Source organism: Gadus morhua, chromosome 12 (assembly GCF_902167405.1).
Source record: "Gadus morhua chromosome 12, gadMor3.0, whole genome shotgun sequence".
Lineage (NCBI taxonomy): Eukaryota > Metazoa > Chordata > Actinopteri > Gadiformes > Gadidae > Gadus > Gadus morhua.
In genome coordinates, this window is record NC_044059.1 from 7,611,786 (window position 1) to 7,633,128 (window position 21,343).

General features: G+C 45.1%; 1 protein-coding gene across 1 annotated transcript in view; it reads left to right on the forward strand.

Moving 5' to 3' along the window:
- Positions 1–21,343, forward strand: part of negr1 (neuronal growth regulator 1) — a 90,364-nt gene that overhangs the window by 53,325 nt on the left and 15,696 nt on the right. The window contains exons 3-4 of the mRNA XM_030372743.1: positions 9,723–9,848; positions 19,952–20,083. Of these exons, the coding sequence (XP_030228603.1) occupies positions 9,723–9,848; positions 19,952–20,083 (258 nt within the window). The remainder of the gene's footprint in view (positions 1–9,722; positions 9,849–19,951; positions 20,084–21,343) is intronic.

The following is a 21,343-nucleotide window of genomic DNA, read 5'->3' on the forward strand; positions in this document are numbered from 1 at the left end:
CATACGTCTGTCTGTCAATCTAAGGCTCCGTTCTGTAATCCTTAGTGCTCGATTCAGATTTATTTCTCAGATTAGATTTTTGTTTTGGGCTTTTGGACAAATTTAAATGTGGACAATATCAGACTCAATATATTAATACACATAACTGGTGAAAAGATCTGAAGAAACTGAAAAAATATCATCACTGACCACTGAAGAAGAAACCATGGCTTTTATGTGGAGCAATTTCTGCTGCTTCTGTATGTGTGGACGCGGAGTCTAAGACCAGATCGAAGGGACGGTGATGTGAATGGCTTCAATGAAATAGATCCAATAAAAGGATGTAAGGATGTCAAGGGATGCTTTTAACTACGTTACTACTGTGGAGTACTACTGTCACTGTCCCTCCTCTGACTACTTAGATCATCAGCTGTGTTCCTTGTGCTCCCAGAGGGGCTTCCCACCAGCGCAAAATTGGGACGAATGTCAAAGAATGACGTTCAAGTCGCGTACATGGGGATATGACAGACTGAGGTGGCATTGCAGAAAGGCAAACCTGTGAATGTTTCACCACATACAAAAGTGGCCCATATCAAAATCTTAAAAGATCAGATTGCAAGGAACATACCAGAACATTTGTGCCACTTTGGCCTGCAGTGTGAACAAGGACCATCTGTCCATCCATCTTCCGACACATCTATCTACATCAATCTATCCCTGCTCTCTTTTGTTATGGTTATTGTCATATATTTAGTACCATCCAATGAGATCAGATCATATGTGCCCTCAGAATCACAGGCTCTGTGCAGTACGCACCAACGCTTTTGTAGTGTGTTTTTGTTTTTCCTAATCCTCTGATGAACAGAATTAGAATATGTCATTGTTTGGGAGGGAGCCTCAACACAGAGTTGGGCCATTAATACACAATCTCCGAGCGTTGACATCTGTATCGCACAAAAAACAGCCTCTCCCTTTTCTTTTTTATTCAGCAGATTTTGAGAAATGTTTTGAATATTCATGCCTTTGCCCTTTCTGATGCCCCCCCTGGGTCCTGATTGCGGTATTACACATAGTTTGTGGCCGGGTCTACCCATCGCAGCCCTCAGGGGTAGTTTTTCACTGAGAATCAGTGGATACCAGGTGTTGTTACAGATCTCAGTGTGCCTGCCCGGTTAGTTGTTTAGCTAAAACTATCCCCAACTGTGGTCAACTCAAATGAACTCAACGCACAAATAACACAAATGACACACACAGGCGTATAACACACACAAACGGTGCGCACTTAATCCCAGCTGCTGCATACTTGAACTTCCCCTTCTTTGGGAGTTCTCTTGGTGCTTCCATTGTCGAGACTCATCCACACTCTTCATTTATGTCTTTCTTTCTCACATTCTGTCTTTATTTCCTTCTCTTGAGCGATTAATATGGGAGTGGATGAGACTTTTTTTTTTCTTTAATGACCCAATGAAAGATACGTATCAATAATTTAGCAGCCATATCAGAGTTTCATCACAAATTGATGACCCAATTCACCACACTCAGTGATGCCCCCCTGAAGACATCCTCTCAGGGAGTTTGTAAATGAGGGTCAGGAGATTCGGCATTTCTGAATTGAATTGATTTATTTTGTATTCAGTCCAGCTGTCCAGTGCCATCCTGTTCCCATTTCTCCATAGAGTAGTAATTATTTTGCATCAATTATTATCGAGAGCAGCGGCAGAAGGTTTGGTTCCCTCTGTGTAATATTAACGTATATCATAGATTGAATAGTGTTAAGTGTTCTGGTGTGGTATATCGTTGAGGGTACGTTACTGTCAAGTATCATGTTGTATAGTGTAATAATACTCATATTTTGTTGTAGTTGTATAGTTGTTGAGTGCATGTAACATCATAGTATAGTTCAGTGCATGCATCAATGTAGAATAGTATGATAAAGTTGAGTATGTAACAGTATTGTTGAGTGTATGTAACAGGATAGTATAGTTGGGTATGTACAATTATAGTATTATTGAGTGTACCTAACAGTATAGTACAGTTGAGGGTATGTAAAAGTACAGTGTAGTTGAGTGTATGCCCCAGTGTAGAGTAGTATAGTATAATACAGTGTATGTACCAGTATAGTACAGTTGAATGCATGTAACAGTAAAGAGTACTGGTACAGTCCAGTGTATGTACGGTGGAGTGTGAGGGATGAGCTTGGAGGAACAGTGTGATTGTATCGCTCCGTGTCGGCCATCAGCCAACGACTCCCCGCCCATTAATCACGACCCACACTTTGTAGTCTGAACTCTAACCTTAGTTCTGCATCAAGGCGTGGTGACAGATGGAGGGTAGAGCTTTGTGTCTCCACATCACATCATCACACACACACACAGACACACACACACGCACATAGACACACACACACGCACAGACACACACACACACACACACACGCACAGCGGAGATATACAGTGAATCACCCATAGCAACGGCCTAATGGGTCACCGGCTGGTATTTCGGTGGTTGGAAAAAAAAGAGCATGATTATATTTTTTTCCCACTGTCCTCACTGGCCTTTTGCGTCTCATATGTGCAACATGAGACTGCTTTCACGGCGCTATCGATTTGAAACACTTTGCCGTGACGGAGCTAATTGAAATAGCCGCTGTGATTGCAATAACAATGATCAAGGTGGACCGTCGGGCCTCTGCAGCGGGGACGTATTTATCCTACGCAAAGACGCAGACGCCAGAGAGACGCTGATTAGCGTGAATAAATTAAGGGTTTTTCAATAAGCGCGCGATGGCTTATCTGTGCATTACATGGCCGGTGCAGCCGCTCACATTCAAGATTAATTGTATCACGCGAGGTATTTGGAAAAGTTCATCTTCATCAATTGATTTCCCTTAATTTGTGAATTCCTCAGAAGTGCATGAAATTGGGTATAACCTCTCCGTAATCAGGCGCTCTGCGTCGTTAACCTCCCTGACAACCACTCCGCCGCGTCTCAGCGCTGACATTTTGGAGGCCGGCTACGTTCGCCGCAGCTGGGTCGCAGCGAATCTCTTGAAAAATAAAGGAAATACTCCATCAACGAACGCTTCAGTTGCAGCTTTTGTATAGTTTTAGCTGGCGGCAGGATTCCTCCAACCTTCAAACAAAGGTTTCTTCCAACTGATTCCGCCTGTATTTTTGGTAAGCTGTGTCACGTCATCGACATTCTTGAACATTTGTCAATATAAATATATACAACCAACAAGCCAAAGTAGATCTCCCATATACAACACAAACCCCCTTTCCCACTATCTTAAAACCAATGGATCATTCCAAAGCAGTTGACCCCAAACAGAACTAGGGTGCAACCAACACAGAGACAGGTGTGGATTTTCAGAGACAGGTGTTGACACATCTCTCTTCAACATCATTATACAGTCTAGGAAATCCCCCATAAAGACCACAGTATTATTCAACTTTTTTCATTCCAAACCCATTGCACCCCAACAACCACGCAATATGGTATGAAAAGCAAAAAGAAAAGCGGGCTATAAAACCAGTCAACGCAGGGCCATCAAATTAAAACAGAGGCGATGATAATATCCCCTGCAGGGGTGATGGTGCCGCCAACCCGCTCTATAGATCCAGTGTGTGCTGGAGCCCTATGCCAGGTGCAGCCCCTGTGTCTCCCCTGAGGGGCAACGCCACATCCAGGCCCAGCAGTGAGAGAAACAACTAGGTCACACCTAAACAAACAGAGATGCATACCACAGTGTTACTAAGGAAGACCACGAAGGCAGTAGGATGGAATAGCCCGACACGTTGCTTCTGCCATACCTCGGAATCCCTGCTATTGCAGCTCGCCCGGTTTTGTTTTTATGTTTTTTGTTTTCTGTACGAAGAATATAATAAGCCCTCCGCCTCAGTCTTATTTTCCTGTGGTATGTTAATACGAGTAAATTGCTGAATTTATCATCCCCCCCCCTTAATGACACTATTATGCTACAATGCTCATTGGCTAATATGCAGCAGAATGCATTTTTTATTTTGTTTTGTATTTCCTCGCCGCGTGCACGTTCATCCACACACACTGTGGTTTCTCTCCAGTCTCCCACCTGGCCTTAAGGGGTTCTCCAAAGACACAAAGAGATGCAGACTACAGCCGCAAGCATTTATGATTAAGAAGGCTTCATGAGTTGGTCTCAACAACCTTCTTCCTCTTCCTCACCCTCTTTTCCTTCTCCTTCTCCCTCTCCTTATACTTCTGCTTCTTCCTCGTCCTCTTCTTCTTCTGCTGCTGCCGGGCGTAGATAAAACCGAGAATGGAAAGAGAATGGAGAAAATAAAGACGGAAAAAACCGCCCAGTTTCTCAAGCGTTTTTATTGGTTTTATTACTTGTGTGCCTCTGTGAGTTTGTGTACAGTATTTATTTATTTTTTAACCTTGAGGTCTTCTTTAAAAATGATTACCATTGATCAGTGAAATGGTTTTAGGAGCTAAAGCAGTAGGGGGGAGGGGGATGATGAATCAAAGGAGCCCCACCAGCTAGTTTATGAGTTATGCTAGCCTACCGCCCTGGTAATATTTGCTTTAAGGTGTCAGAACTGTGTAAGGGCACACCTTAAGTGCCAAAAAATACTTTGTTTGCAACTTTTTAGATATTTTTTGCAAGCAGTTTCTTTTTACACTTATTTTCTATAGCCTGTGCGCATATCCAGAAATTTCTACCTGGTGTCCTCAAGAACCTATCTGGCCCGCACAGCAAACATTCTCGTATGTAAACGAAAAAAAACGGCTTCCAGTAATCACAACACTCTCGAGCGAAGTTTGTCATTTTATAGCGGAATTGAAACGCCACCCACATTGTGTAATAACCATGTCCCATCATCCATAGTAAGTCCATAGTGGATCACAAAACTGTGTTTTAACACAATAAGGACAAACTTTGTCTCCCAAAGTGAAGTATTATGCATGAAGTGCTTCCTGGCGGGTGACAGCGTGAGCAGTGGTAATCCCTCTGAGTAATTTAATCTGTGTTTATGTTTAGACCCCGTGTCTGACACCTCATTAACGGATTGGAAGTCACTTCCCTTTTTCGTAGCCTGCAGCAAGTTTGGGGAATTGCAAAACCTTGAGAGTAGCTTATGTGGTAACGGGCTCATTTCGAAGGTGTATATTAACTTGATGAGCTATTTTCTTTAGGATCCCAATGATGGTACCTGTGGTAATGTTTTTTTTGGAACAAACTGAAATTTAGGGAGGATTAAGAGTTTTTAGAGATTTAGGGATTTGCAAGGAGCTAGCTGAAGATCTTTGAAAAACAATTTTCAGTTTCATATAAAATGGAATATAAAACTTCAATCCGCTCTATAATCCAATTCCATTTCCTAAGACCAGTCTTCTGGCTTTTAAAAGGTCTTTAGCTTTCATCGTGAGCACAACCTCAGAGTAGCATCAAGGTTTTTCTCTTTCTCTCCCTGTATACTCATTTATCCCTCAGTCTCGCCACCTATAGCATTCTCTCTATATTCTCTCTCTTCTTCACCCTCGTTTTTCTATATTTCTATGCCGCTCTCTCTTTTGTCCTCTGTACCTACCGCTCTCTCTCTACATCTCTCTCTCTCGCTCTCTCTGTGTATTTCCTCTCTCTCCTTCACCCTCTTTTTTCTTTATTCCTATAACACTCTCTCTTTGTCCTCTGTACCGCTCTCTCTCTCTCTCTCTCTCTCTCTCTCTCTCTCTCTCTCTCTCTCTCTCTTCATCTCTCTCTCTTCATCTCTGTCTCTTCATCTCTGTCTCTCTCTCTCTCTCTCTCTCTCTCTCTCTCTTCATCTCTCTCTCTCTCTCTCTCTCTCTCTCTCTTCATCTCTCTCTCTTCATCTCTCTCTCTCTCTCTCTCTCTCTCTCTCTCTCTCTCTCTCTCTCTCTCTCTCTCTCTCTCTCTCTCTTCATCTCTCTCTCTCTCTCTCTCTCTCTTTCATCTCTCTGTCTCTCTCTCTCTCTCTCTCTCTCTCTCTCTCTCTCTCTCTCTCTCTCTCTCTCTCTCTCTCTCTCTCTTCATGTCTCTCTCTCTCTCTCTCTCTCTCTCTCTCTCTCTCTCTCTCTCTTCATCTCTCTCTCTCTCTCTCTCTCTTCATCTCTCTCTCTCTTCATCTCTCTCTCTCTCTCTCTCTCTCTCTCTCTCTCTCTCTCTCTCTCTCTCTCTCTCTCTCTCTCTCTCTCTCTCTCTCTCTCTCTATCCTGAGCTGCCTCGCCCTCCCCTGTGCTCTCCCTCACCGCGGGGGTTCCGCTGGGTCGCTCTGGGCTGTAATTGGAAAGCACGCTGGCGGTGGGCGTTGCCGGTAATGGGGGTCCTGCGATGTGGCGGCGGCCCCCCGCTGCTTACACAGCGGTCACAGGAGAAGAAGACGACCGTCTGAATTCACTAAAAGGTCAGCGGCGCGTCCGCCACGCTTTCCAACTTCCGGCGGATGAAGCGAAAGAAAAAAAAACGACAACGCCTGTTGTGTTTAAACGGCCTTAAGCAATTAGCATATTCAAGGAGACGTCATTCGTAGCCTTCTTCCCCTCCCCCGTAGGTTTCTTCTCTACCTGGGGGTACTGGTGATGTGTGTGTGGGAGGGGGGAGGGGGGGGGGGGGGGGGGCTTGGCCTACAGTTTAGCTGTGGCACTTCCTTTTCAGAAGCACCCCCCTCCCTCTGGGCGATGGAGGGGAAAATAAGATGGCTGGGCAAACATGACAATCATATCAGCGCCACTGACGAATTAGCATGTCGGAGAGGGAGCGATGGGGGAGAAAGGGGAGGGCGCAACCACGAGAGCCGGGGGGGGGGGGGGGGGGGGAAGGAGAAGGGTGAGGAGGGGAGAAGGGTGAGGAAGAGGTGCTAATGTTATGTAATCGACGAGGGAGCCACAGCACTGCAACCACCCAACTGCTGCTGACTCACTGTCTCGGAGTCGAGGTGTTAAAGGCCTCTGTTAGCGTCTCCCAGAGAGCAGCTACATCATGTGAGGAGATATGGTGTAGTCTAGTGGTTAGGGGGTTTGACTCACCGCTATAAAGGGCTCTGGGTTGGAACCATTTTGGAGTAGACTATAGGAGTAGTTACCCAACTCTAGGCATGCTCTCTGATAACATGTATCTGAGTCGCTTTGAACAGGAGCATGGGCTTAATTATTTGGAAGACACAGTAAATAGAGTGGAAGTTGGCTGTGTGTACAAGCTCAGCCGTACATCCTCCTATAGATTTATAGTAACGACGATAAATAGATGAATGAATAAAACAGCGAGGACAGAAAACGCTTGAAACTCAAAAAGACAGATAGTTTGTTCTTTGACAATTGGTAAAATCGCGCTCTTGGCTGACTACTTGATAGCTCCACAGCTTATCGCGAGCCACTTAACAACTTGACTCTCATATCCCGCAGTGATGGAGTTCCAAATGGATTTCAATTGCTTGTTGCCATCAGACCTCATATAACGTGGCCATCAAACCTAACCTAGCTTGTCTCATCTCGCCTCAGTAACTATGTTTTCTAAAGTGTGGTCTCAACTATGGTCTCCTCTAACCTCAGAAACGTTTGCTGTGCCTCACAAACCGTTGCCTAGCAACAATATAATACCCAGATCTACTGACGGTTCAACTGGCTGCCATCCTCTCAGACTCTTCACCCCCCCAGCCCCCTGATTTACATACATTTCAGATTGGGCTGTGATCGGCTAGATTGACTTGTGACATCGCAGATCGTGCACACTCAGAAAATCAGATTGTATAATCAGATGTATAGGGAGGTTTTCCCCTTCTTGGGTTGATTAAAGTCAATACAGTCTGCGCGTAAGGCAATCAGAATAACCAAAGCCATGCTTCCCCATGCCTGTTAACCATAAATACAACAACTTTTGTAGGTGCAAGCCTGAGTTGAATTTGCATTCAATTAATCTTCTGCAATCTTGGCAGGCACAACCAAACGTGCGTGCGTGCGTGCGATCATGCGTGTGTGTGTGTCACACACTTTGTTCAGTACACTAACAGCATCTAAATTCACGACTGGATTCTGGCACACATTTCTGAAACATTAGCGTACAAGGCTTGGACCAAAGAAAAGGATGCCTCTACTTGGTTTCCATACTTATGGTACACATACCACTGTGCAGTCAGCTTCTGACAGTTTCTCCGCTCCAGTCAGGCTGCCTGACGTGTCTTAATATGGAGACGTCAGCGGGTTCAGCCCATCCTTTCTGCGTTTGAATCCCCGGCGAGACCTCTGCTTCTCTTTCCAGCGGCAGTCAGTGTTTTATACACTCAAGCGAGCGCTCCTAAATAGAAACAGGAAGGGACTTCCTGGAGCTCGGCCGAGAAAACATTTCTGAGAGATCTTCAGTAAAGTCTTTTGAAAAATGCCTCTCGGTTGCCTGCCGGGAGAGATAGCATCAGCAGACAACCCCGAAATTTTCCATTTTGTGCTATCAGACACCACGGCGGTGTGTCAACAGTGGATTCCTGCTGCAAGTAAACACAGCGGTCTGACAAGCAATAAAGCAGATTCAACAGCGCCCCGGGCCCTTTGCTCCGTTTAGACCCAGAGGTCCCAATCTTTTTCATCATTTAGACCCTGGTCCTGCTGCTGATCACAGGATCACCTGGCAAGACATGACGGACCACATGAGGGATATACGTCCTTCTCCGAGCGCATTTAAGGACGTTTCTGGGCCGAAGAGTAACGATCTGGTCAGTTTCGTATTTAATGGCGCACAGCCTTTGGTTTGATTTCACCCTGGATGATCGTCCTGGGATTTTTTCCAAAAAAAAATTAGTTTTGTTTTCTTTTTTTTTGACGACCAATTAAAATTAATTTGATGACGGAAGAAAAGGGGAACAGAATCAATCAAGCGATGAGTAAAAAGACGAGTTACGGGTGATCTTTATATTTAGTTTCTTAAGAGAAAGCTGCAGATAAGACCTGGGCAAATTACATGGAGAATTCATATCACAAAGGAGTCCATATTTCTCTATTCAACTCAGTTGATTCAACCTCTTTCTTTTTTTTTTTTTGCTGACAGCATTGAGAAGACAGCAAGAGAAGGGACCAGGGGATTAGTATCGTTTGGTTGAAATTGGAGGAAGCTCAGGAAATATTAAATGGCAGCAGCCACTAAAGAAAGGTTCCCGGAAATATCAATCTTGCAGATTAAAAGGGTACCTTTTTAAACTGTGTGTGTGTGTGTGCGTCTGTGTGTTTGTGTGATATGTTGATCGCAACCAGTCCATCAGCAATGATGTGTTTTGTGCTTTGCTTTAATGTGTTTTTATGTATTTCTGCGTGTTTCGCTAAGTATGTATTCGGGGAGGGGGTTAAAGATCAAAGCGCCGAGAACATTTAAGTTCCCAGAAACTGATGATGAACTATCCTTTAATGGTAGGGACTTTCTCTTCTCTCTCCTCACAATACACTATCCTCCTAAGGGTTCATTTAGATTGATTAAATATTCAGGCCTGCCAAATAAAACATGTCCATAGACAGCAGGGGGTTACTGAACCGTTCTTCCGCCAGGACACACCCAGAACACAGATTTGTCTTATACCGCGACGATCTTCACCTCAAATGTCCTTTTTTTCCTCCCTGCGGGGACAAAACATAAAAGAGTTAGTGGTATTATGACACTGCAAAGAGATGACATTGTGAAAACCCCTGGGGTCAAATATTTTGAAATGTTAATCTTATTTTCGTGTATTTCTCTTTCTTCTCCCCATCCCTTCTCTCCACAGTTCCTCCCAAGATATACGACATCTCGGCTGATATAACCGTGAACGAGGGCAGCAACGTGTCGCTCATCTGCACCGCCAGTGGGAAACCCGAGCCCTCCATTTCCTGGAGACACATAACCCCATCAGGTGAGGTCACCGCCTCCCTGGTAACACTGTGTGCGGAGGGACAGAGGGCCGCTGGATGGATGCACCGCAGGGGGGGGGGGGGGTGAATGGCAGAAGGGGACAGATGATGGATGGATGGATGGATGGATGGATGGATGGATGGATGGATGGATGGGCGTTGGCTGGCGGCGGGACAGATGTATGCATGGATGGGGGAATTGATAGATGGGATTGAGGGAAGGATTGATGGATGGATGGGAGGGATCCTACCAGAATGGGCAGATGGACTATGGATGGATGGGTGGATGGATGCATCGTTCTCAAAAGGGTGAGACACTCGGGATGACGGAGGTCGATTAGTCAGTGATGTGGTGGCTTGTAAAATATGCCTACATTTTCAACGCAGATTGACGAAATGCAGTGTAAACTCCCCCCCCCCCCCCAAAAAAATGGATTGCTAGATAATTTTTTGTACCGGAAAGTATTGATGGTAATGGTGCCGTTTCCCTCTGCCCTCTCTCCCCCTACCATCCCCAGTGGTACCACCGCTAGCCACCACCACCAACTTATTCAGTCCTCCTTCATTTTCATATTAATAGATTAGAGCATGCCGTAGCTATCTGATGGAGCTGAGGATGACTGCGTGGATCTCATGGTTGTCATATCATCTTCACGGGCACAGTCGCCCTTGATTGCGTTGGGAGACGTTTCAGAGGATGATCAAAAGGAGGCTTCCTCGGCGTCCGAGCATGGCCCAGTCACTCATTCTTCTTTGAAGTGTCCGCACTTTGAAGTGCGCCAAGGGAGAAAAATGGTAGAGCCGGTCAAAGGGAAAGAATGGGGCCCAGGATTAAATGTAATCACAGGGACTGTCTCCCAGCACATCAAATGGAAAAGCCATTTGGCAGGGGATCTGCAAGTCCGTTAACGCAGTACAGGGGATTGGTCCAAAGGACACAGTACAGCTGAAAAGGTGGTAATAGGCTAACAACATAGCATGTGAAACTTCGACACGTACATGCAAATAAAGCAACTCTGGGAGCTGCATGAGGCGACAGGAATATAGAGTGCAGCAGTCGGAACTCCAAAGTTAAGAGTCATTTATCAAATGCCTGCAGCCCTTCACCAGCCACCCCTCTAAAGTTATTTTAGATATATATGCATATATATATATATATATATATATATATAATCACCACAATGCCACACAGGATTCAATAGAATCTGGCGCAATAAGACCTTTTGCTCCAAGTGCACTTGGATCGTTATTGGCTTATTGACATGGGGCCAGCCAGGTGAAATAGCTCTTAAACAGTAAACATGCTTACATGTCAGCTTCTATTTCCTGCTCTGCACCCCACAGCATTCAGCCATTCGGTGGGTTAGAGTGTTGCGTTTGTTTGGGGGGGATGGGGGGGGGGGGGGGGGTTATTTGGTTGTGCATCAGCAGTCAGTGAAGTTTGACAGGAAGATAAATTGCCCTGACAACTGTCAAGTTTCGATTCCTTCCCCAAATATTTTTCTTTTCATTATTTTCCCCCTCTCTATGCCAGATACTGAGCTGGCAACTGTAACAAACATTTTGCAGCCACTGAAAGTTTGGCCGTCATAAAGCGCTCATTGAGAGACTAATTTGGCTTGATATTGTCTGCATTCAACGACAATGTGTTTCCTTCATTAGGACGGACACAGCAGTATTGTGTCTCCGCTGAGAGGAAACAGTGCCGAAGTCTGTGTTCGGCATTAATCATTGAGGAAAATACAGTTGATACAAACAACAGCAGCATAATATTTTGTCCAGCGGTGATGGTTAAACGTGGGGGAAAGAAATTACAGCAACCACCAGACAGAAAAAGATAGCCACTGTTCTATGTAGATACATCCCGGAAATTTAAACTAGTGATTGGCGATCGGCGTCCCTAGTGTTTAGCGCTCTGCACAGCCACCCCAGACGGTCAGCAGGGAATACGTCTAAATGCATGTACGTCATTACTTGACACTTTAGTATGGTTAAACATGACTATAAATCATTATAACAACGTTTATAGGTCAAAAAAGTCGAAAAAGCATATTAGGTGCTCTTTAAATCAGCAAGGAACTATTGAGAAGAAACCCAGAGTAGGGGATCCTTTCTTCCAGGGGTGCAATGGGTGCCATAATTGAAATACAGGTAAATACATGCAAAACAGTAGTCTAGTCTAGTCTATTATTTGTCTCAGCAAAGTCATCAAACAGTGCATTTGATCCAATTTCCATGCCATTTTAGCATAGAGAAATATAGAATTTCTCTTATCTGCTGCACCGTATTTACTGGTAATTAAAAATAAAAATGAACAAGAAAAAATAGACGGGGTATGTGCTGTGAATTTAACACTTCAGAGCACACTGACCCATTTTTGCTTGAATTGTCAAGTCAATTCCACTTATTAATTTAGCACATGTCATACACATGTCAAACATAAAACAGGATAAAAAAAAATGCAGAGAAGATATTTAACAACTGGATTTAAAATAATCAATAAAAAACATGAACACAAGATTTAAAAGAATGCATGAAAGACATTTTCTGGGAAATACAAAATGAAAATTCCATTAATGTTTAGGAGAATAGTGTGTGAATTATGCATGTGCGCTTTTATCGTAATAAGTTAAAATTGCCTTAAAGTTTAGCAGAATGGTGCGTCAATTAAACATGCGCTTTTATTCTAATGAGTTAAAATCGCGTTATAGTTAAGCCGACTAGTGTGTCAAATATACTTGTGCGTTTTTATCAGAATAACTTAAAATCGCGTTACAGTTTAGCCGAATACCGTGTCAAATATTCGGGTGCACTCTTATCCAAAATGGAAAGGTTTGGAGAGGAAGTGGATATCTGGACCCCCCTAAGGCCTCCTCCTTATCATTCCACTTCCTCTTTAACGTTTAATTCCGCTGATAAATCTCACTGTACAACAAGGGCCCCCGTTGAGGGGTTTCAGCCTAGCGGTGCTTCTGCGTCCGCATGGGAACACTGTGCCTCGCCGCTCCGACCCACTCACCCATTGGTTAGTGGGCAGGGTGTGAAATAGCCTTTAACACACAGCCTTTCCACAGACTGTCTGCTTGGCTGACGGAATGGCTGGCTGACTGGCTCTGCAAAATTGCTTTGATAAGCTTTCTCCATTGAGATTTGGATCCACGGGATGGAAGTGTGACCTTTAAAAAAGGGCCTGACCAGAATGCGAGAATACATATTTGATTGTCTCTTGCGATACCGGGGAGCCCGCGTTTCTCCTGCCCTGTTCCTCAGGAAAAGGGCGGATGTTGACAACATATATGTTTTGATTTAGCTTTCCATTAAAGTGCATCTCTGCCGCCAAAAAACACCCCCTCAGGAAACAGACCCCATCACACCTGGCAGACTCCTCTGCATAAACTGCCTGTGAACACTGAGGCTCGCTTCAAAGACCGCTCCACGCCGTCCTCTGTATGGGCTGCGATGAGGAGGCAGTGGCTCCGATATATTTCGCAACTTTCCACCGCCGACAATTGAGCGCATTTGAACGTGATCGGAGGTGGAGGGCCAACGAGCCGGGCGCAGATCTCACTTGTCAGGGATTAACATTGGGGGCGTCCGTGTCTAGCACGTCAAGTACCGCCCATGGAAGAGGTACTCATTGCGCTTATGCTTTCCCTGATTGGAGGCCTCGTAAACGTGATTCGTGGCTTATATGAACGAGGTCAAATGATTGCTCACTCGCTGCACATTCTTTTCATGTACCTCAGCTATATTTTAATTTTTTTTTCCATCCATATGAATGTGATGCAATCGACTCAATAAGAGATTATATTGAAGCATCTCCTGTGATGGCGTAAAGCCCTTGCTAGTATACAAGGTATGTGGGGAGGGGCCGAGGAGGGCATTGCTCCATTAATAACTCTGCTCCTGATGTTATCACACACTCAAGCATACACACACACACACACACACACACACGCACGCACGCACGCACGCACGCGCGCGCGCGCGCGCACACGCACGCGTTGCACAACTACGACCATGACTGCAGTACCACCAATATCTGTTGGCCTTATCTCCACCTCAAACAGGTGTTGTACTCCTGGCTGGTGATTACTAAATATGTCGAGATAGAGAGACGGCCAGGGTATCTCCCCGGGTCAGATAGGTGGCATCCCATGCAGACTACCCACCAGACCCTTTGGACCGGTACCGGCCCCTGGCTTGGATTGACAGCCAGTGATCTGTGCAGGAGTATAATGTCAGGGTTCACAAATAATCTGGGTCGTGGGTTCTCTTCAGACAGGGCGATTCAGCCCATGGCCAATTCCTTGAACTCTGGCTCTGGATGAGATGTCCTAACAATGGCGCGGGGGAAAAATGGACTAGCTCCCCATTTATTGCTCCCTGCGAGTTAAGAGGATAAATGGATGTAGAAAATGCGGCTATTTATACCATAATGGATTGTTAGCATCGCCCGGGCCTATCTGCACGACGCAGCCCTGAAGGAAGTCTACTCATTGCTCTCCTACACAATGTGGGATATTGCTTACTGTTTCTCAAGCGTTGACAGCGTTGGCAGCGAATGCTAAATCAACCTCGCTGTGATTTCCTTAATTTGCCCACGGTGGTCTTCCCTGAGGTCCGGGGGATGCTACTGACAATCTCCTCAACATCCCATAGAGCGCTCACAGAATCTACGTTGGCTCCACAGTCCATCGTGTTTACATCGCCTTTGTCCCGTTAATAAGCCTTTTTTTTTTCTTTCCATTATTTCTTGTTTCCGTAGAGATATTCGTATTATTCCATGGCTCCATTGTTCAGCGTGCATTATGATACGGCTGTTTGGATTCTAGTGGCTGCTGGTTAGTCGTTTGGTTAATGTCTAGCCGTATAATCTGTGGCGTGCAGCTCCTCCTTCCTGTTTAATGGTTCGCCTGACCTTCGAAGAACCCCCCATCGCAACTAAAATCAATAAGGAAACCTTTGTGCAACGCAGGGCAAGATGATGCAACAAGATCCCGTACAGGCAAAAAACAATCCATCATTCTCCTGGAAGTGAATCCTTATTAATAACTTATTATTAGTCAGCTGCAGTTACAGGCCATCCATTTATACACGGTTAATCAGGTGAATATTTAATGCACCGAGGCTTTTGGACATACCCCCGTTGGAGATTCAGTCTGAGAAAAGTGTGTGTGGTTTCAAGTGCCCGGATAAGAAGCGTGTGTAATGAAACACGGTGGGGAATTTGAGCATCTTTTGACACGCTTATTCATTTCCAGGGGCTTGGCTTCATCAAGCTTGACAATTTTTTGGACTACCTCTAAACATCATTAGCTTTTATTTCTCGCTGAATCATCAACATTCTATAGGGCCTATGCAAATTGGTATATTCAGCTCCAGTCCGTTTAATTGGATGCTTGCTTGCCACCTGTGGTTGCCATTAGAGAGTGTGTGAAAAATGGAAAATGGGGCTGAATAATTGTCCCGTCTGAATTGAGCAGTGGACATGCTATTGTACATTCTGAGTCAACACAGTGTTTCAGAGAGTCTGACTCAATTTAAGAAATGCAAATAAGGAATGGCATGTCCGGTTCCAATTACTTAATCAAACCAAGATGGCCAGGAATCAAAACCGGGGGTGTGTTAACACATGACTCGAGTCCTCCTTAGGAAAATCATTCTTTCAAAAGTAGCCCGAGTACAAACCCAACAGAGGCTTGTTGTCGTGTTAGTTTGAGACGTGTCTCTGTGCTCGTGGGTTGTGTGATCCCTTAATGAGTCAGCTGGGTTCCTATAGTCGGAGGAGAGTCTTGACATCAAAAGTTTTTTGCTGTGTCGTTCTTAAAATAAATCTCAACAGTTTGCGCTCTCTCTCTTCAGTCAACATGCATACTCCATTTCAAAAAGATTGTTGTGGAAATGTTACACCGCCAACACACTCCAAAGTGACATTGCAGAGAATTCGGAGGTGGTTAATGAGCAAATCGAGGACGCCATTAGCTAGACTGTTGACATTGAGGATCGAGGCAGAACCAACAACCTAACCACTCGACTATTTGTTCCTGTGCCAATGTTGAAGAGTTTGCCAACATAGAAGTCCAAGTATATATAACAACACCAGCTAGGAGAGGCTAGTCAGATAACGAAGGCCAGGTTCTAGTAGCAGTAGCACACATTGGGGTGCATGAAGGCCAGTGAGGAACATTTAACGGCACCATGAATCTTAACAGCATTGCTGTCCCAATAATCCCTTCATGGCACACTCCATCTACACTGAGATGGACTCCTTTCAGCAATTCATCCCATCACGTCACAAGGCCCGTTGCTGCAGAAATCTGTTCCAGGACCACGACGAGCAAGTTTTATTTATTACTTTGTTGTGTGCATCCTTCACGGTCCCCAAATCTTAAGCTCGGAGGGTTTTTCACTTTCCCACCGACCAATTTGCAGCCACTCTGCAATGTTATCATGGGGCATTGTACAAACTGATCATCTCTAAGAATATAAAACATGCTATACCGGATGACCTGGAAAGATGCAGCAGGAATCTCTCGGCTACCCATCATGAAAAGCCTTTTCTTCCCCCATGACTACTTTCAGGCATTGTGCGAGGATATTCTCACGGATGAAATGGCTCGGATCTCACCGAGTTGATGGTGTTTAGACTCAACCGCTGTGAAATTGCGTTGAGAGATTTGCTTGGAAAATGTCCTTTCACAACATCAAAGGGCCGGCAGGGGGCAAGATTACTTATTTACAATTTAACAAACTATGATTTTTAACGATGAGGATTAAAGACAAACCGCAGAGACGGTCTGGAGTACAAATTGACGCTTTGTGCTCATCCATTTAATCATTGAAATATTTATCATATGTGATGTAACGACATGTATTAACCATTAGGTTTTCGTTATTTAGCAGACCTTTATCCAGAGCACATTTGTAAGATGCATTAATGATCCGTTAGGGTACCTATTGCCCACCCAGGCACCTTACTGAAGGGTGGACTCACATCCTCCCCTGCCCTAACTTTCCCTCTTCATTGTCAAGGATCAAAACAAAAAACGTATTTCTTTTATCAAAATACCACGTTGACATCGTCGTAACTATGATATATTACACATCTGAAGTCCTCACTTTGAATCACTTACTTCACACATGATGAACCTCACCCACACCTTCCTCATAAAATCTATTTTGTGTCCATAACCTTAACCATAACCGGCCCCTAATTAACCTGTCAGCAAACCGTTGACACTCTGCTGACGCATCCAAACGTCTCACCAGGGCAGAACTATGATAAACGTGCCTTTCCGCTCCTCTCTATATATGCATGCCTTCAATCAAGTTCCCTCAACCTTTACTTTAGAAACCATATAAAGTGCCCAAGCCGAATGGTACTAAACGCATTTTACCACTTGTTCCCCCACGCCCCCCATCCAGGGCCAACGGGTTTTTATTATCATTATTATTATTATGAATATTATTTTTATTATTCCATCGTCCCTATAGAAAGGCTTTACGAGGCCCTCGGCGGGTTCCCCATCTACTGTGAGGACCATAAGTCTCCATTAGGTATCGGATGCATTGGGTTAAGGGGGAGGGGATGGGGCGGGGTGAGGGGTTGCCGGGGGGAACTGCATAGGTCAAGCTGTGCTGCGCAGCCATCCAGCGTGTCAAGCTGGCGGCGGGGGGGGCGGGGGGGAGGCAGTCGAACTATATTTCAGCTCTTTCATAATCCATAACCTCCCCGCCTCTTGTTTTAAAGTGGTGTGAGTGGGGAGCACCGTATACAACGGTGCCGCGCTATAAAAAAGACCCCCAGAGACGCGGTGCAAAACCCACTAATGGCCCCCCGCGCAACAATCCATAAAGGCTCGGGTGGCCAGACTCTTAGACAGTCGGTGAAACGAAGATAATTTAATGTCGTTTTGCTTTTTCCACGCGCGGTGCCGACTGACGTTTGTGTGCAATTGGGACGCCCACCATTTTTTTTTGCCCTCAGCCCCTCCCCCTCCCCCGCTCCACCTATCTTCCGAACGTTATTTCCGACTTTTCCCTTTTTTCCCCCCGTGGTGAACGTTCAGCCATTCAGTGCTCTGGTATTGATCGCCCTTGTGTCTCCCATTTCCTGTATTTTGGGGCCGTTTGTTTGCTTAGCCACCGTCGCCTTATCCCCACGGGCGTCGGGGAGCTCTATCCAATCCGCCGCAGCAGTGTGACCAGAGAAGGGGAAAAAGTCATTATCGAGGCTGCCCTGAGCCCCCCGGGATTTATCCACGTTGTTGACATGGTAGTTAGACCAACAAATGGATTTCACTTTTTTTTGCATATTAAAGCAGCAGGGCTTCAAGTTGTGCTCATGGCGCAAGGGGAAGACGGGGCTTAACAGAAACCACGGCGCTCTATGGCACAAGCACGGACTGAGTCGAAACCAGGACTCTACTTATAACATGCGATATCTCAGAGTCAGCATCCAGCCACTCTGTGGGTGTAGAGGGGGGGAGGGAGGAGAGAATGGGGGTCTTCTGATCAGGGTTTTGGGCTGGATTTTGCTTGACTGTGCATTTTTGTGCACTCGTCCCCCTCCCACTGCAAACCCCCTTCAATCCAAAACCCCACTGTAACCTTCCCTCCCCGTGAAGCACTGTATAAGGACGTTTCACACTATCCTGTCGGAAATGAATTCTGATCCGGGGAGTATGTGCGGTGGTGATTCTCGCTCATTCACCCCCACCCCACCCCCCCTCCTCGATGCTACCTGCTGGGATTCCATTGGCATTTATTAGACAAGCACACTCAGTCAAATTGGTTTCATTGTCAGCATTCTGATTAGATTTCATTTATTTATTTGATTTCCATTTAATAGAAAGAACCATGCAAAAGCACCACATAAATGCTATTTCGCCCGGCTGCTGAGGCGACAGAATTGTGTCGGCTAATGTATAAACATTTAACAAACCGAGCGGTAATGCATTTCGGTCGATGATGCAAATGTGAAATGCCTCATATTGCTAATTGGTGGCGTGTGCCATGCTGGAAGCCAATTAAACGCTAATACAGCAATTTGATGGGCAGGCCTTCAGCCGGTGTCGTCCAGGACTATCTATACATCCCTCCCCATCCACCTGCATTAAAACCCTTCCCATAAATAGGTAGACACGCCACCAGAGATTTACCGTTATTATCCGCACATCATCGAAGTTATAGATAGAAGTCGTCGATATCAGCGTCGACGTATCGCTGCACACTTTTCCGTCCCCCTCTGCAAATTGCCTGGGTGCGGTCCTGTCAATCAACCTGGCGTTGCCATAGTGCTCTGCATAATGGTTAGTGTAAGCAACATTAGCCATCTGGAAGACATGTGCACAGGGCTCGACTGCGGTCTGTCCAAACGGACGGCCCTATCCGCAGCGGTGCTTGGAGCAGCAGCTCCCTGAGAGTTGAACCATTAGCCAAACGCACGGATGCCACCTTATTCTTACCCGCACTAACTCCAAGCCGTAAACTTTAAGTGTCAGTCAATACCCAGGACCCATCCAATCCATTACTCGAACCGAACTGTAAAGGGGCTATTAGGGCGTGATTATTAAATTGGTGGCCGTATAATATGTTTACTTTTTTATGTCCACGTATGAAACATGTATCCAAAAATGTGCAATGTGTGTCCTCGGATGCAGATACTGTACTCAAAGCCATTAATGCAGCAACTCAAGGATCAATAATAGTGCAGCGCTTTGTGCAATCATCTCATTCTCTTCTACTACACCTACCCATACAATCCTGGCACAATGCACAGCAAATTCCACACCTTAGCTTTTGAAGTCAAGCGCTCGACGGTGGACTTAATGCTGTTCTGAAAAACAACTAAACGCGTCCATTGTTTTTGCTGGATGAAAGACGCATAAAAAAGGCCTTGATTCTGCCTTTGCTGTTCCAAGCCGCGGTGTAAACAACATTTGCATAATGGTAATATATGGTGTCATATATATATATATATATATATATATATATATATATATATATATATATATATATATATGCACATACATGCAGCTCCTGTGTTCCCTCTAAATAAGGTGTGTGTGTGTGTGTGTGTGTGTGATTCCTCCTATGACAGCTAAGAAGTACGACAGCAGTGAATATCTCAACATCACCGGCATCACCAGGGACCAGTCTGGGGACTACGAGTGCAGTGCGCTGAACGACATCGCCTTCCCGGACACCAAGACCGTCAGAGTCACAGTTAACTGTGAGTAGATCCCTGATACCAAAGGGGTCGTTGTACGTTAACCATGGTGTTATTAAGCAGAGACTTTAATCCCAAAGCGACGTACAGTGAATACAGATTCATGTCATTAAAGAGCAGGTAAAGGGGTACACCATATAGGGTCCAAAATGGCTCCTCAAGGAACCTTCTCATCAGGCGCATATATATAGATATATTTATAAATATATATGTTAAAAATAATGATATAACTTCTCCAAAGTACGAAGCTCAAGGAGTTTGATACGGCTCTGTTTTTAATATTTAACGAGAGAATTCCCTTTTTTGTCTGTGCATCGCGGAGGTGATTAATTCGTAGCAGGGAAGGGTCTGGCTGTTCTAAGGACTATTCCATTATGCAGGTAATGAGACTTTCAAAAGTGTGAGCGAATGGTAATGAGGGATCCGGGCATTAATGAATGACGCTGGGCTTTAGCCATTGTGGCCACATGGAATACGCCGCCCCGTATAAGAGCGCAGGGAGAAGGCTTGGCCTCACCATAATTGCTGCACGCTTTTATTTCCAAAAGCGCGACTCTTATCCCTGTGTTTCGTGAGGATATTTCTCTTCTGTTAATGTCCAGCGCTCAGGCACCTGGGGTCGGTTGAACTCATCAATCACACAGCCGGGAAGATGGATGGTGTTGTGTGCGCCTGGAAGTTAAATATTCTAGTTGAGACAATGTTGATTAATGCCAGTATCACCTCTTGACAATGCATACTTCGAATTCAAGCCATTTCCATTTCATCCTTAAGATGACACCCAATGCCTATTATTTTGATGTTAGACTTCGCTGTAACAAGCTTGCTTGGGGAGGAAGAGTGAGCAATTATTTATAACTGTGTTGCAATGTTGTTTCAGAGATGAAGGATGTCTTGGAAGATAGAAACGGCTTCATGTTGTGGGACTTAGAAGATATACGTGTTAAAAATGAATGGTGTATGTCACAGACTGCAGCTGAATTTGCCAAGGAAGGGCACACTGGGTTATTGTGTGGTTGTTGCAAGAAATCACATGTCCAAGTACACTGTGCACATTTACTTTCTTTCACTGCCGAACACTCACAACACTGCACTACTCTCTCGCCTTTGTCCAGACATGTGGGGTGCTATCTTAGGTCAGATATATATTTCACCAAGCTTTTTGGGGAATATTTCCCCCCTCGCATGGGTCATTTACCAAGAGCTATCTGAAGTTGACAGAGCTACAGAGTTTTGCACTCATCCATTTTGGACGTTTCTGCT